Source organism: Cyprinus carpio, unplaced genomic scaffold (genome assembly GCF_018340385.1).
Source record: "Cyprinus carpio isolate SPL01 unplaced genomic scaffold, ASM1834038v1 S000000512, whole genome shotgun sequence".
NCBI lineage: Eukaryota > Metazoa > Chordata > Actinopteri > Cypriniformes > Cyprinidae > Cyprinus > Cyprinus carpio.
In genome coordinates, this window is record NW_024873253.1 from 226,087 (window position 1) to 242,534 (window position 16,448).

A 16,448-nucleotide genomic window follows, 5' to 3' on the forward strand; every position below is an offset into this window, starting at 1 on the left:
ACATACAGATTATGGAATTATATTCTGTAATTAATATAGTACTTTTAAAGTAATTTTTAGTAAACACAATGGATACTTTAACCAGAAGTGTACTCTACAATGTGGTAAGTCTGATAACTGGACATAGCCGGATGATCTACGTGAGAAATTATTATAGCATTTGCCTTTTTTATTATTATTATTAATAATATAAAGAATTTGATCGACTGCAGTGGTTCCGGCTTCATCCCAGGAAAGGTTGACGGCACTGAGGTCTTCAATGAATGTCCTTTGCCACGTGATCTTGGGACGTACTTGTTTCCTTTTCCTTTGTTGTGTGTTCCAAAGTATGGCAGTTCATGGGAGCCTGGTTGGCGGCTGTCATAGGACATATCCAGCAAAGCGCATCTGATGCTTGACCACATTTTGCACCAGTGGGCAAGTTGATGTCTGGCAATGCAGTTCTTTATTGGTCACCCAATCTCGATACATGATTTTCAGGATGCATATCAGGCAACAATGTTGAAATGTATTAAGGTATGGTTTTGGCCCTCATTTTACACATTTCACAAGCATAAATAGCTGTTGGAATGACGATGGAACTCAGCAGTCATACCTTGGTCTCTCGGAGTAGGAGGCTTTGCAGGACCATTGTAGCTTTCCAATATGGTAGACAACGTCATGGTCCACGTCACTATCCACCGAAAGCATGCTGCCCAGATAGGTAAATCAACTGACCTCCTAAATTTGCTGGTGGCCAATGGTTACGGGTACTCATCTGTGGGCATACCCGATCCACATGATTTCATGGATCCACATGATCACATGGTTTTAGAGCCACTGATCCAGAGCCCGAACTTTGCTGACTTCTGCTTCGTCACCATATTAGCCAAGTCAGGTTGGATGGAAGCCAGCAAAGCGATGTTGTCAGCAAAGTCCAAGTCTGCCAACTGCTCCATCTGTACCTGTGGGAGACCGCTTCCTTGTCGGTAAAATGACAAAATCCAATGCCACTAGGAACAGGAAGAGAGATTGGACACATCCTTACCTGACCCCCGTTTTGTTGGGAAAAAATCGGTGACAACGCTTTCAGTCTGAACGCAGCACAGTAGAGGTTGCGGAACAGGTCAATAAACTTGCATGGGATGCCTTACTTCTTCCAAGGTGATCTTCCAGAGGGTCTCATGGTGGACGCTGCCAAAAGCTTTGGTAAAGTCAATAAAATGTATCGAAAGCCGCTTCTGATATTCCAAACTCAGTATGATGATGGTTCGTAGGACAAATATTTGCTCACCCCCAGGACTGTCCGGCATGGAATCGCCCATGGGCGTATTGTCCATGTTCGCCCTTGGATCCATCGCTCCCTGTATGTCCTGCCAATGGCAGAATCCGTGCTCACCAAGAATGCCCCTTGGATACCCATCCAATATTGCTTGATGTCCGTCAGAACGTTTTTACTTAACTACTATGTTTTATTTCATAAAACATATCGTTACTCCTTATAATAGGCTATATCACGTGCTCTGACACGCAGAAGCGGTTTCTGATTCAAGAACGATGTCCATCAGAAACAATTTTGTAGATCGATCTGAAACTGGATGACCATGTTCAGATCCTTGATTTTTACAACGTTGAATGGACAATGCTGATGAAAAAATTTATATTAAATTCTCGTAATAAAAAGGCAAACACTATAATACTTTTCATTTAAAGTTTACTTTATTTATTTAACAACTGTTAAAAAAACAAGTGTTATAAAAAGATAGATAGATAGATAGATAGATAGATAGATAGATGTAAACATTTTTACAAATATATATATATATATATATATATATATATATATATATATTTTTTTTTTTTTTTTTTTTCAAAATTGGTAAAGGCTTCAGCCCTCTGCTTTCACCAGATAGGACATTGATATTTTACTTTGTCTCTCAACCATAATCATCTCTCTAATGTTTACAGATTACCTTTTTTTTTTTTTTCATACAGCCGACCCACATGGTTTGATCTCCCACCTCCTCCTTACCCTCCAGAGACTACTACAGCTCAGTCTGAGAGAGAACCACCTGTATATGAGGACCCAGCTGAAACCACAGAATCAGCCAGAGCTGTATTATCTCAAACCTGGACCAACAACACTAACACCAGTTGTGCAGAGTAAAGAGTCTTAGCAGCCATCACTGTAAATTCAGAAGATATGGACTGTATGTGCGTTATGCAAAACTCTATGCTGAATGTTCAGAAAGAAAAGCATTGATGATGTAGATGTTTGCAGATTCACCAAGTATGTGTAGGAGCATGGTAGTGCCATCATCAGGTGGCCAATCAACTGCATTACTCTTATCATAAGCAATGCCACTGGCAGCCAAAAAAGCAGTATACAGACGGAGCTAATCCAGAATAAGCTTTTTCCTACTGTTGCAAAAGTACAATTGATAGTCTTGTCTGCAGTAATGCTATGAGGATAGACTTTACCTACTAGTAAAGTGACTAGTGTCAAAGCTCATCCTCGTGAGTGACAGTTTAAGTAAAATATGTTCTCAAATCATTTTCAATATTTACATAAAGTGTGGGACAGTTGTTTTAATGTTTAATTATCATGGGTTTACATGGTTTTCAGTGTTTATATTCCCTGTGAGTTTGATGTAAATTGGGAATGCAGAATGCCTCTGTGTCCCTGGCGTAATGTTTATGAACATGAAGTTTAACCATCTAACCTAACCCTAACCAGCTTCCTCCCACATTTCTCCCATTTATTGTCCCCAGACCCCAATGCTGGTTTCTAAAGACAAAGTTCCAGCTCATAAAACTCATAATGCTATTCAAGACATTCAACCTCCTGTGCATACTCATCTCTTTTTCCAGTGTGCTTCCCTCCTCAGTGATGGCTGGTTCATCCTCATTCTGTGCTCGACCTCCTTCCACCTCAAGTTCCCCTCTTTCGGCGACTCCTGCGAAACAGCGGAGATGTTAAACTTCATGGAGCAGTGTGAAAACTTCCTGGAAATCAGGCACCTTCCAAGCAACAAGCTCATCGGGACTCTAAGCATGGTCCTGAAGGGACCCACTCAGAGCTGGTGGAAAGCAGAGAAGTAAACTGACTGTCAATCAGCCTTCAAAAAGGCATTTATGGCTGCATTTCTTTCAGACGATTACCTCTCAGAAGTGGAGGAGAAGTTGAGGATGTTGGTCCGACAGCCACATCAACACTCGAGGGACTTTGCCTATGACTACCAGGCTCTCTGCTTGAAGTGGAAGCCAAAGATCTCTGAGGAGAAGCTGGTGAACCGCATCCTAAACAACATCAACCCCAGGGTTGCAGGATGTCTGTGGGGGACAGTGAACACCATGGAGCAGCTGGTGAAGGTTGGGTCAATGGTGGAAAAGGACGGCATGGGACTACTGGCAAAATATCGGTACCCAGAGTAGCAGAGACAAGCCGAAGAGTGACACTCCATCAGTCATTACCTCTACCCCTCAGAGATTCATTATGGAGGATGGAACAATTCACCAATCTAGAGACCTGCAAAAGATGCAGTATCAGTGGAATGACAGAGAGTGCATGGTGGACAATTATATCCTGAAAAACACTCAGCTCCTGAACTTCCTGAATGCCACTGGAGCTGTTTTGGAAGGGGGACAAGGCAGGTATGGCTTTAGATCTGGAAAAGGATAGACATATTACCCTTTCCTGCCATCCCAGGTTCCAGCAGGTCTGACTACACCTTCTGGTGGGTCAAGCTCATTCCCTTACAGCTGCTAAGTTGAATCTATACTATGCCTTACCACCAACTGGCAGACTTCCCGAACTCATGTCCTTCACCCCAGAGATTATTCAGTGGGACTCAGACAACCAGGAAAAGCTGCTGATATTGATCTCCACCTGGCCACACACCATCTCAAACACCCTGAGTAAAACATCAGTCGTACAACATAAGATCGCATTGTCTGATGACAAACCATTCAAAACCTGTGTATACAGAGTTTCACCCCTGAAGAAACAGATAATCAAGGAAAATGTAGACCAGGTGCTCTGAGATAACATCATTGAGCCCTTCGGTTCAGCCTGGTCTTCACCTGTGGTCCTGGTCCCTAAACCTGACAGCTCATACAGGTTCTGTGTGGATTACAGAAAGTTAAACACCAAGACTGTACGCTTACCCAATGCTGCTGATTCATGAATCCCTGGAAGGCGCCTACTGCTTTATCTCTTTTTGCATGCGTTCGTACTGTCCTTTAAAGTCCAATGTTAAGTGTGTGTGTGTGTTATGGGTCGGCCTCACCAGTAAGGCATTTTGAGACATTTGAGACTGAGAGCACAATGAGGAACAGCGCTGTCCTGTGATGAAATCGAAGGTAAAATAATCCCACAAGATTTGTTATTTCCACAGGGAGGGAACTCAGTGTCACAGTCAGAAAACAGCAAGTGTGAATGACGCGATCGATCGCTATAGTCCAAACATGAAGAGCATTGCTCTCAAATGCCAGCAAACCTGCTACTTCTATCGGAAGTGTCAAATCAGTTAATCCCGTGACATACTGGGGATTCCCTGGCGCGTTGCTGAGGAACTCTTATGAGAGAAAACAGGAACAACAACACTGAACGGGGCAACAAAACACAGGGGAAAGAATTATACGACAGCTGACCTAAATTTACAGTTATCTTGATAAGCAGCCTTATAAATCTCCCTTTTATGTGATTGCGCCACATAGATCCCCTCCCCCCGCTGACAACGTCTGAGGAGAACGTCTGTAATAACGCTTAAGATTCACTACATTAAATACATCAGTTTTACGTGGGTTGCCCCAGCACACAGTGTAATTTATTGGCCCTGTTTTGCTTTTTATTTCCACTGGACCCTCCCACTTGAGCACTAGCTTGGCAGAGAATATGTTAGAGGCCTTTGAAAGAGGATGGTTTTTAAACCAATCTAGGTCACCTGGTTGAAATTGCACATTTTTTCTACAGTAATTATAATTGGTTGTTTGGCTTGGCTCATCCTCATCCTGTTTTTCACCTCCACTGCCATGATGTTCTGTCGCTCCACCAGAGAATACGCAGCCTGATCAGGTGAGGGTAGTCAGTGGATTAGGCTTTCCAGTGGTCCCAACACTTGCCTACACAGCATGAGCTCTGCACGTGTCCTCCCCATGCTATCCTGCTGGGCGTAGTTGAATTCTGTTAGCCACTGGTCCCAGGTTTGATGTCGTTGTACATAGATAACATTGTCCAACCATTTTTTTACAGTCCGGTTGATTCTTTCAGTTAAGTTTGCTTGTGGGTGGTAGCTTGTTAGTCTCTGAACACAACCCTATGTCTTGCACAGATTGCCTAGAATGCTAGAGGTGAACTGGGGACCACGGTCGGACACTAGGTACTTTGAAACAACCCAACGAGTAAAAATCTCCTCCCAGAGGATTTTCACTATCTTGGGATCCCTAAGTGGAAACATCTCCACCCACTTTGTGTAATTATCAACAATGACAAGAAGGTAAGTGTTCTGTTTCTTACTGGTGGGGAATGGATCCATTAGATCAATCCCTAGAGTGCGTCCAGGCTCTGTGAACTTTGCAAAAGTCCAGATGGGTTTGTATTTCTGGAATACCTAAAGGCTTTTGATGTACTTCCAAACGTTCTTCCTGACGGCCACCATGCCACCTCCAGGATTTTCAGCATTTTTGTTTTTAGCTGTCCAAGATGGCCTCCTAGGGGATTATCATGGTAATAGTGCACAAAGTCAGTTCTTAGTGTCTGTGGTACCACCAGCTGGTATTTTTTGACACTCTTCTTTAATTTTTTAAAGGTACTTTGCACTACCACACCCCTTGGTGGTCTTCAAAGGTAATGGACTGTTCTTTGACTGAGCGAGATTGGATGCCAGTTTGGAGGTAAGTGATTGTATTGTCCAAACATTGAGCTTGACCAATTTCTTCCAGAGAATGTGGTGAGGTAGACAAGTGGTGTGATATGGAGAGACAAGGGGTGGCATCAGTGAAAGATAGCTGATATATGCCTGGGATTAACCGGCTATAAAAGCCACCAAGAAATCCCAGTTGAAGGGAGAGAGGAAAGGAGAAAGTTTGAGCTATCAATGTTTGCAGCCCAAGACAAGTGTTGCTAGTTGTTGTTTGCGAACTGATACTTAAAGGGGTCATATGACGTTGTTAAAAAGAACATTATTTTGTGTGTTTGGTGTATTTCCTGAAACCTCTTTGCTTTGTTTCTGTTATTTCTTATGTAATAAATTGAATTTGTAATGGATCTTTTAATGGTTGGCAGTGTTCTTTAGGGCTGAGACTGGGATGAGAGGCTACATGTGGACTCCATGTGTTTATTTTGTTACGTATTCTTCAATTCCCCAGATTGATTACAAAGTGGGAACGTAACACCCTCAATTCAGCTAGAACTCTCTCCATCAAATGCTGGAAGATGGCAGCGGCATTTCCAAGCCCATACAGCATAGACTTGAATTGAAATAGCCCCTTGGTGGTAATAAAAGCCGTCTTCTCTCTACTCATTTCCTCCATCTCCACCTGTCAGTATCCGGACTGCAGATCCAATGAGCTAAACCAGGAGGCACCTTCCAAGGATTCTAGGATGTCATGAATCAGCGGCATTGGGTAAGCGTCGGGTACAGAACCTGTATGAGAAATCAGGTTTGGGGACCAGGACCACAGGTGAAGACCACGGCGAGAAGGAGAGCTTAATGATGTTGTCATGGAGCATCTGGTCAACTATTTCTTCAATGATTTTTATTTATTTATTTATTTTTTTTGAGGGGAGAAACTATGTATGCCTGGGATTTAAAAGGTATATCATCAGTCAATGATATCTTGTGCTGTACAGCTAATGTTTTACCCAGGATGTTTGAAGTAGTGCGTGGCCTAGTGGAGATCTTGCTGATTGTCAGAGTCCCACTGGGTAATCTCTGGGGTGAAGGACTTGAGTTCGGGAAGTCTGCCAGTTGGTGGTAAGGCATAGTATAGATTCAACTTAGCAGCTGTAATGGAATGATCTTGACCCACCAGAAGGTGTAGTCAGACCTGCTGGAACCTGGGATGGCAGGAAAGGGTAATATGTCTATCCTTTTCCAAATCTAAAGCCATACCTGCCTTGTCCCACTTCCAAAACAGCTCCAGTGGCATTCAGGAAGTTCAGGAGCTGAGTGTTTTTCAGGATATAATTGTCCATCATGCACTCTCTGTCATGCCACTGGTATTGTGTCTTTTGCTGGTCTATAGACTGGTGAATTGTTCCATCGACCATAATGAATCTCTGAGGGGTAGAGGTAATGACTGATGGAGTGTCACTCTTCAGCTGTTTCCGCATGCTCTCTCCTGCGTCAATGTGTAAGAGCTTCCGGTGTCAAGTACTGCCTTCACCGCTTGTCCATTCACCCTTACAGGAGCATTGAGAAGAGACAAGACTGGATGTGGTTGTGCCAGGGTTACTCCAGTCAAGTTTTTGTTGCTGGTACATTTTGCAGATTTCTTAGTCTTGTCTCTGCTAATCTGGGTACTGACTTTTTGCCAGTAGTCTTTTTCTCCCATGTAGTCCTTTTCCACCATTGACCCAACCTTCACCATCTGCTCCACGGTGTTCACTGTCCCTCGTAGACATCCTGCAACCCTGGGGTTGATGTTGTTCAGGATGCGGTTCACCAGGTCCTCCTCTGAGATTTCTGGCTTCCACTTCAAGCAGAGAGCCCGGTAGTCGTAGGTGAAATCCCTCAGGCATTGACATGGTTGTTGGACCAACATCCTCAACTTCTCCTCCACTTCTGGGAGGTAACCATCTCAAAGAAATGAAGCTATAAATGCCTTTTTGAAGGACTACTAGTCAGTTACCTTAGCCTTCTCTGCTTTCCAGCAGCTCTGAATGGGTCTTTCCAGGACTGTGCTTAGGGTTCTGATGAGCTTGACGCTGGAAAGGGGCCTGATCTCCAAGAAGTTTTCACACTGCTCAATGAAGTTCAACATCCTGTCTCGCAGGAATCGCCAAAAGAGGGGAACTTGAGGCAGACAGGAGGTTGAGCGATGAATGAGGATGAACCAGCCATCACTGAGGAGGTAAGCACACTAGGTGGATGAGTAAGCACAGGAGGTTGAATGTAATAAGTAGCATTATGAGCTTTATGGGTTGGACCTTTTTCTTTAGAAACCGGCATTGGGGTCTGTGGACAATAAACAGGAAAAATGTGGGAGGAAGCTGGTAAGTAGGCCTGTAATCTGGAGAGTGTGGGAGTACTGGTGAGTCTTATTTTTTTTCATTTGACTTTCCCATTTAGAATCTTTCCTAAGAAAACAATCTGTTACAGCCTTTTCTAACTCTTCCAGTGACAGTAGGAAATAGTCCTCCAACATAGCCAAGCTAATGTCCACGGCCTGCCTGAAACTGAAACTTGTTTCCCGATTCAATGAACTGTCCCTTGACTGTTTGAAATCTTGCTCTAGGGTTTGTACTCTTTTATTGAGAGCCAAAAAATCCACTTTTACCTGTGTTATATATGCTTGCATCACTTGTACCATACCAACATTTAAAATACAACTCCTTTCATCATCATCATCCTCATATTGTTCAGAATCTGAAATGTACAATGGACTAAGCATAGATGTTATCGCTGCTGTAGGATTGTGCCTGGTCACAAATGGGCCTGCTGTAAAATCCACCCCTGGTTGTTCAACATTCTCTTGGTCATTTACAGGTGTACATGGGTTTTCAGTATTTACAACTTCAACATCAGTAACCAGAGCAGCATTTGTCACATCTATAATGATAATTATACACAACCAAACAAACACAACAAAAGAGGTCCCCGTACGGGCCGCCAATATGTAACGCTCTGCCTAAATAAGGCAGGCTACACAAAAAAGTTTGCTCTTTTACCTCTTAATAGTGTGTTTGAACGAATGCAGGAATAATAAGTAACCACCAAAACAAAGAATAAATGCCAACCCATAATGTCTTTTACAAGACACAGAAAAAACAATATTTACAAAATATACAATATAAATGTGCGTGCGTTTGTACTGTCCTTTAAAGTCCAATGTTAAGTGTGTGTGTGTGTGTGTGTGTGTGTGTGTGTTATGGGTCCGCCTCACCGGTAAGGTGTTTTGAGTCCGGGAGCATGTTGAGGAACAGCGCTGTGATGAAGTCCAAGGTAAAATAATCCCACAAGATCAGTTATTTCCACAAGGAGTCACAGTCAGAAAATCGCAAATGTGAATGAATCGATCGTTATAGTCCCACCTGAGCACGAAGAGCATTGCTCTCGAACATCAGTAAACCCACTTCTTTTATTGGAAGTTTCCAATCAGCTGATCCCATGATGTAACAGAGATTCTCTGATGCATTGCTGAAGAACACTCGTGAGAGAAAACGGGAACAACAACAACACTTGACGGGGCAAAAAACAAAACAAAAAAACACAGGGAAAACAATTATACATAGACAGCTGACATAAACATACAATTATCCTGTTAATGAGCTTTATAAATCTCCCCATTATGTGGCTGTGCCACAACCCAGTAGCTCATCCCAAACAACATAAACCACTCTAGTAACATCTGGAAATGTTGTAATGGAAAATACATTATTTTTCAATTTTTTTATTAAACATTATACATTAAATTGCAATCCAAATTAAACACACTAATATCCATTAAATACATTTATACATTTGCAGGAGTGTAAAATACTTGAGGATTTTACTTGATAACTGTACCTAAGTGGCAGCGCTTTATTTTACAGTACATGTACTTCCCTGGTACATACATAGTAAATATTTTGTACCTGGTGCGAATACTCTAACTGCGTCAGGTCAGACATGCAATGATTTTCTTAAATCCTTTAGTTTAAAAACTGATAACATCTGTAAAGATATTCTTAGTTCTTTTAGGCCTCCTGTTTCTACAGTTAATCTACCAAGTTTTTCCAGTACACCCTTCTCTAATTTTTCCTTAGTCACCTCTGAGTCTCTTTGTGCACAGGTGTATCGTATGAAAGCTTCCACTTGCATACTTAATCCCCTGCCTTCTAGTTTTTTCAAATCCTGTTTTGGTTACTTGTGGCCTGTTCTTCTCACAATAATAAATGACTCCTTGTCCACTGGTGTTGTGCCAACAGCACTTAAAACTGCTGCTGTCACTCTCATATTAAAAAAAAAGTGATTAGAACAATCTCAGTTAATTTCATCCAATTTCTCATCTTCCATTTATTGCTAAAATTTTTAGAGGGTGTTGTTTAGTCTCAATTACACAACCAATTACACAGCAGTCAATTTCTTTTTTTTAATGGATGGTTTCAGATCTGATGTGGATCCTGTTTGTACTGGTGTTCCACAGGGCTCAGTGCTTGGTCTCCTGCATTTTAGCATTTATATTTATCCTCTTGGTCAGCTATTAAGAACCCTTAACCTCACACTGCAAAAAATGCCCCCCTTGAAACAAGCAAGATGTGCTTAAATCTAGTTAAAGTGTACTAAAATCAAGCAAAAAAAATCTGCCAATGGGGTAAGCAAAACTGACTTGATAAGAATTCTTGAAAATAGCATAAATATCTAGTCACTAATAAATGCAATTGGATCTTAAAACTAGACAAAATGCTTAAAGCTTTGCAGTTTTTTCTTTTTATAAGAATTTAATAATTATGCAACTTTCACTTTTTATAAGCACTGATTAAGAAGAACATTTAGTGCAGATTGCATTAAAATTAGAAAATTTTATCTCAAATCTAGTCACTAAAAATACTGTTAGGTCTTATAACTAGACAAACATGCTTATAATTATGCAACTTTCACTTTTTATAAGCACTGAATAAGTAATTTTAATGCAGATTGCATTAAAACTAGAACATTTAACATTAAATTCAGCTTATTTAGATTTTTTAAAGATCCACAATAACCTGAAAATAGATGAAAATTCTTGAAACACCCCAATGAAGAAACATAAAAAAATTTACTAAATGAATAAACAAACAACTTAAGTTTTGCTGAACATTTATTAAAGAACCTCCTCTTAAACAAATGGAGCATATAAGCAGGATGAACTGATTCCAAGGCTATTCAGCTGACACATTTACACACACACACACACACACACACACACACACAACAAGCATATCAACAGCAAATGTTCTGCACAGAGATATGCCTCAGTCTATAAGTTGCATTCACTATAACCTCAAACAGCAATTACTCAATGAATGTATTGCATTTATGTATGGCAGATTCAATAAACACTACTGAAAACTGGAGGAAAGTCAAAAATAGCACAAATCAAGTGCAAAAGAAATAGGGAAAAAACAACAACAAACATAAAAAAATAAAAACACTGCAGCTATCACTGCCTTAGTCATACAACATCTTTGAAAAGAAATTACTCAACAAACATTTTCCATTCATGAATGGCCTTCTTGTACGAGGAGGTTGCATCCTGCTCATGGATGACATCTCCAAGTACTTGTGTTTGTAACACAGACAAGAGTGTGGCAATACACTTGGGATATGTCAGGTGAAATGCATAGTAATAGGCCAGAAGGTAGAGAGGTCCCTCGTGGAGCAAATCTTTCTCAAAAGTTACAACTGGAGTTTTACCTACAACCACAATGCAGTTCTGCTCACCAACCAGCAAGACAGGACTAGAAAGCACACGCTGGTGGATGTAGGTATCAGGATCCTCTGAGGGCTAGAAAACCAAATAAATAAATACAGAATTTAGACAACAAACACAGCAAAAAAGCAAAGTAAGTAATGTTTGTGTTTCATATGTTGTTGGGTAGACATGGTTAATGAGGAAAAGGAAACACCTGTTTCAAGTTTGAGGCTCTTCCTGGGTAAAAATGCATCCAATATAAAACATATAAATAAAGCTCAATTACACGTAACAGCATTTACACCCTTCTAAATGACTGGTTATTATGGGTATTTTTCTACCCAAAGGCTGTGTTGAGGTTATTTTTATTATTATTATTATTTTTTTTTTTTTTTTTTTTTTTTTTTTTTTCATGGCCAATTTTTGAGTAGCCCAATTAGGACGTTTTTTAACAAAGTATTTTATTGAGAGTGTAGGCATCTTAGGCACCTACTAAGTTATCACTATTGAAGTTAAACTTACCGTAAGGACGTGGAAAAGAGCCTCACCGATTGGGACCAGTTTCTTGGGTGCTCCAGAGCCAGATGGGAAGAGCAGTGGCAGGGCAGTAAAAACTGCGATGGCATGTTCAACTAAAAAAACGAGAGGAAATCGATATTGATATGCACTTAGGAATTAGGTTAACACTTTATAATAAAGTATACAGAAAAAAGTACATCAAAATCATTAACATTAGTTTATAGTTAATTCATAGTTAATATACATATTGTCACGATCATTAGTTGGAGTGCCCATGAACTTCAGTAGAGGGCACTCCACTCAGGACCATTCCACCCATCAACCACCAGATTTCACTTGGACACTAGCACCTCTCATACTGTTGCACCACACCGGAACTATTCCCCATGAGTCACTGCATCACAATCACCTTGCCACACCTGCACCTCATTCATCAGCCAATTTCCTTGCCACACCTGCACCTCATTTACACACACATAAAAGCAGCACAATCACGCTCACTCACTGCGAAGTCTTGTTTAGCCTGTCTAGCATTTCTGAGCGTTTTCCCTTGTGTTGGTTTTTCCTGTGTCTGGTCTTGGATTGTGATTGATTTCTGCCTGTCTGACCATTCTGTGAATAAAGTTCTGCACATGGATCCGAACGCCTCTGACTCCTTGTTACACATATATTAATATACAAATAGTGAGTTCACTCTCACTGCAATTAGCAATTATTATTGTTTAATTAGCTCATAGTAAAGAATTGTTAATTAACTAGAAGTAAATAGATTAATTCATTTCAACTCACATTTATTTGTATAGCGCTTTTCACATTATAGTTTTAAAGCAGATTTACAGAGAATGCATGTCAACATTACAATTTAGAGTGATCTGTTATCAAATGGCTGTCCAATTTTAGTAATTTCAGAAATGTACATATACAAATCACAGTTAGCTAATAATGTATTTATTTAAGCAATGTATTAATTTAAGGTAGAAACAATGAGCTCATGGAAGTAATGAATGCGTTAACAATGATTAGGATATATAACAAAATTCATGGAAAGGTCATGGAAAATGGAAAAATGTCATTAAGTGCTTTAAACCAACCTTTATTAGACATTAACTGCATTCATATTAAGTGTTCCTTAAAATATGTTGTTTACAAGGTCATAAGCGTAATGTTTTTTATACTGTACAAACTGTATATTCTCTCCCCCTACACTAACTCTACCCATAAACCTACCCATCACAGAAAACGGTTTTGAAGTTTTTAAAGGAACACTTAATACTAATGCAATTAATTTAAAAGGTTGGTGTAAAGCACTTAATTAATGACATTTTCCAATTTTCTGTGACCTAATCTTAAGTGAGATCTCCTTACAGTTAAAGGGATAGTTCACCCAAAAACGAAAATTATGTAATTTATTTCTCACCCTCATGTCGTAAGACCTTTATTCATCTTCAGAACACAAATTAAGATATTTTTGATGAAATCCGATGGCTCAGTGAGGCCTCTATAGCCAGCAATGACACTGAACCTTTCAAGATCCATAAAGGTACTAAAGACACATTTAAAACAGTTCAGTGGTTCACTTTCCAACAATATCTAGTGATGGACGATTTCAAAACACTGTTTTGAAGCTTTATGATTCGAATCAATGATTCAGAGCGCCAACGTCACGTGATTCAGTCCCTCCAGGATTTCGCGGAACTTTTTTCTGATTTTTGTGGCCTAAAATGACTGTGAAGCATTTAAAAAACACTCAAAAACATTCTGCCACAAGTTGTCCCTGTAATTTTACTATGTTAAATCCATGGTAAATGGTGGTGATTTGTGTTTACTAAACAATGTTTTTCTTGGTCTCCACATCAGTGGCATTTGTTCTGATATCTGTAGCTTTAACACTGCACTGAATTTGAATACTTCTCACAAGATTTCAGAGATATTATTGATTCTGTGGCGAATTCGACTGCGTTCTTCACTGTATCTCCCAGCGCTGTGTACATCAGTGTCGCGTGATCAAGATCAGCCCGCGGCTCGGGCCCAAGCAGATAAAATGGTCTGCGCTACTTAGCCCAAACGAGTACGCTTTCGGTTCGTTTATCCAGTGTAGCTCTTGTAAATTAGTCATGATGAGAACACAAGGCTGTTCATTCCATTTTTGGAACTGAGAAACAACCTTTCTTTGACTGAATGCGAATTCGGATGACGTCATGGGATGCGTCTAAGCCCAAAATCTGTGGAAAATCTGTGGGAATTACAAAAATTTGCGAGCTTTTGCGAAAATTGTGGAGTTTGCTTAATTTTGTGATAAATTCAGTGATCACAGAATTGCAAAATCCTGAAGGGACTGGTGATTACAGCAGTTTAGCAGTTTGATACGCGATCCGAACCACTGAATCGAAATGAAAGCTTCAGAACTTAATGAACCAGTGTTTTGAAAACGGCGCACAAGTATTATCGTCACTTCACTACATTAAAGTTGAACCACTGAACTCACTTGAGCTGTTTTAAATATGTCTTTAGTACCTTTATGGATCTTGAGAGGTTATAAAAAGTTGAACCACTGTAGTCACATGAACTGTTTTAAATGTTTTTAGTAGCTTTATGGATCTTGAGAGGTGCAGTGTCATTGCTGGCAATAGAGGCCTCTCTGAGCCATCATATTTCATCAAAAATATCTTAATTTGTGTTCTGAAGATGAAGGTCTTATGGGTGTACAACAACATGAAGGGGAGTAATAAATTACACTATTTTCGTTTTTGGGTGAACTAACCCTTTAAGTTGTTAACAAAGCATAATAAATATTAACTAAGATATTACTTATGAGCTAATTAAACAACAATAATACTTGTGTTAATTCCACTGAAAATGAATGAAGAACTCACTTATTGCATATAGCCTATTAATGTATTCACATTGTAGAGACTACAATATAATAACTATGAATTAAATATAAACCAATAGTTTTCAAATGATTTGTAAGTACTTTATTACTGTATACTTATTATAAAATGTTACTGAAATCAGGTAGGTATTATCTATACAGAATCAATGAAATACATCTTTACATCCATTTAATGTCCTTGGAGGCTTCATGACTTTCTTCATGACGCCATAAAACTGAACCTTGGAGCAGAAGTTCTCCCACCTGCCTTTCACTTCAGAAGTGTATTGGCTATTGTTTGGCTCAATGACTCTCCGCAGTTCATCCATTACCTGAGAGAAATATTGAAAGTTATAAAAATCATTAATCTGTATGTCTGCAGTTAGGCAGATATGGGACATTTGTCACTCAGTCTAAAGTATGTTTCAGTGTATACCCACATGGTCCAGTTCTTTGAAGCACGGGTATGCCTGTAAAATTTTTGTGGGTCTGTCTTGCTCCTTCAAAGCATTTGAGTCAATTAAATTTCTTCTGGACTGGAACTCCAGGTCTAATAGATGAGTTACAGCAGCTTTGTTTGGCTTCTTTGCTTTGTACATTTCTTGTAGAGTCCTGTAATGTCGTGCCTGTGTTTTCTGGCTGTCAAGGCTGTTGTCTGGACCGTCGGCTATAATTCAGGCATTCAATATAATTAGAACAAGAATGTATGCCATGCCACATAAAAATAAATAAGGCAGAATTAGGCTTATATTATGTTATTATATTATGTTATTATTTACTGCAAATACTATACTTGTACATGCTTCATGAATGCTGTCATTTTCTTGTCGTGGGGTGCTTGATCTTGAAGGTGGTGATAGATGAACTGTTGATGCACTGGAATCTGCATCATAGTCACTTGCCACTGCAGCAGACGGTACTTCAACCAGACATGCTCTCTTGGATGGAGGGTGTTTGGCCTTCACAGGACTTCGGATATTTGAAAGTCGCTTCAAGAGCTTTTTGGCAACAGTGTCCTGTAAAACAGAAAAAGCATCAATGAATAGTTTTGAAACATAATGTTAGCAGGAAAACATGTTTTGACTATAAATATTCAAGCAAATGAAGTCTCTCACCCACTCATGACTCGATCCAGTTGACTTATCTTTTATCACAGGGTAGTATTCCACTAACCGCTTTGCCATGGCAATAACTTTATGTTTAGTGGGATATTTGTAGTCATCTGAAGAGGCTCTTGCAATAGATATCATATTTGTCATGGTATTTCAGATGAGCCGGCAACAGAGCTCCTTTGATAAGGTGACTTCACCCTCTTTTCCAAGACGCTGCTGCTCGAAGTATGCACGTCTCACATGTTGTAGTTCACTATCAGTGAAGAGAACGTATTCTGGGCTGGGTAACTTCAAAAACTTTGAAGTGCTGGGGTCATCTCTTTTTGGACTTCCAGTATGTTCATCATCAGCTGATGAACCTTGGGCTT

General features: G+C 39.9%; 2 protein-coding genes across 11 annotated transcripts in view; one reads left to right on the forward strand and one right to left on the reverse strand.

Moving 5' to 3' along the window:
- ldlrad3 (low density lipoprotein receptor class A domain containing 3) overlaps window positions 1–6,836 on the forward strand; it is a 120,246-nt gene extending 113,410 nt beyond the window's left edge. The window contains exons 6-8 of one of the 10 annotated variants that reach the window (XR_006158901.1): window positions 1,975–5,707; window positions 5,790–5,874; window positions 6,349–6,835. Coding sequence is in view for 3 of the 10 variants with exons in the window: in XM_042753928.1 (XP_042609862.1) it covers window positions 1,975–2,146 (172 nt within the window). In the remaining 7 variants the exon portion in view is untranslated. Of the gene's footprint in view, window positions 1–1,974 lie in introns of all 10 variants that reach the window. The other 9 variants (XR_006158902.1, XR_006158900.1, XR_006158896.1 and 6 more) reach the window with 9 other exon arrangements.
- Window positions 6,837–11,298: 4,462 nt separating this feature from the next.
- On the reverse strand, window positions 11,299–15,595 carry LOC122142985. Its single transcript, XM_042753929.1, has 4 exons — window positions 15,409–15,595; window positions 15,153–15,300; window positions 12,100–12,209; window positions 11,299–11,670 (listed from the first exon to the last, which is right to left on the reverse strand). The coding sequence occupies exons 1-4, from the start codon at window positions 15,565–15,567 to the stop codon at window positions 11,362–11,364; spliced, it is 726 nt and encodes a 241-aa protein (XP_042609863.1). The 5' UTR covers window positions 15,568–15,595; the 3' UTR covers window positions 11,299–11,361.
- Window positions 15,596–16,448: the final 853 nt, after the last annotated feature.

What these genes read in the sequence shown, in the direction of transcription:
- LOC122142985 (XM_042753929.1), bottom strand. Translation starts at nt 15,567, where the DNA reads ATGTACAAAGCAAAGAAGCCAAACAAAGCTGCTGTAACTCATCTATTA. An exon ending in GCTTCAAAGAACTGGACCAT is followed by an intron (nt 15,301 to 15,408) that starts GTGGGTATACAC and finishes TATTTCTCTCAG; the next exon opens with GTAATGGATGAACTGCGGAG. An exon ending in CTCTTTTCCACGTCCTTACG is followed by an intron (nt 11,671 to 12,099) that starts GTAAGTTTAACT and finishes TTGGTTTTCTAG; the next exon opens with CCCTCAGAGGATCCTGATAC.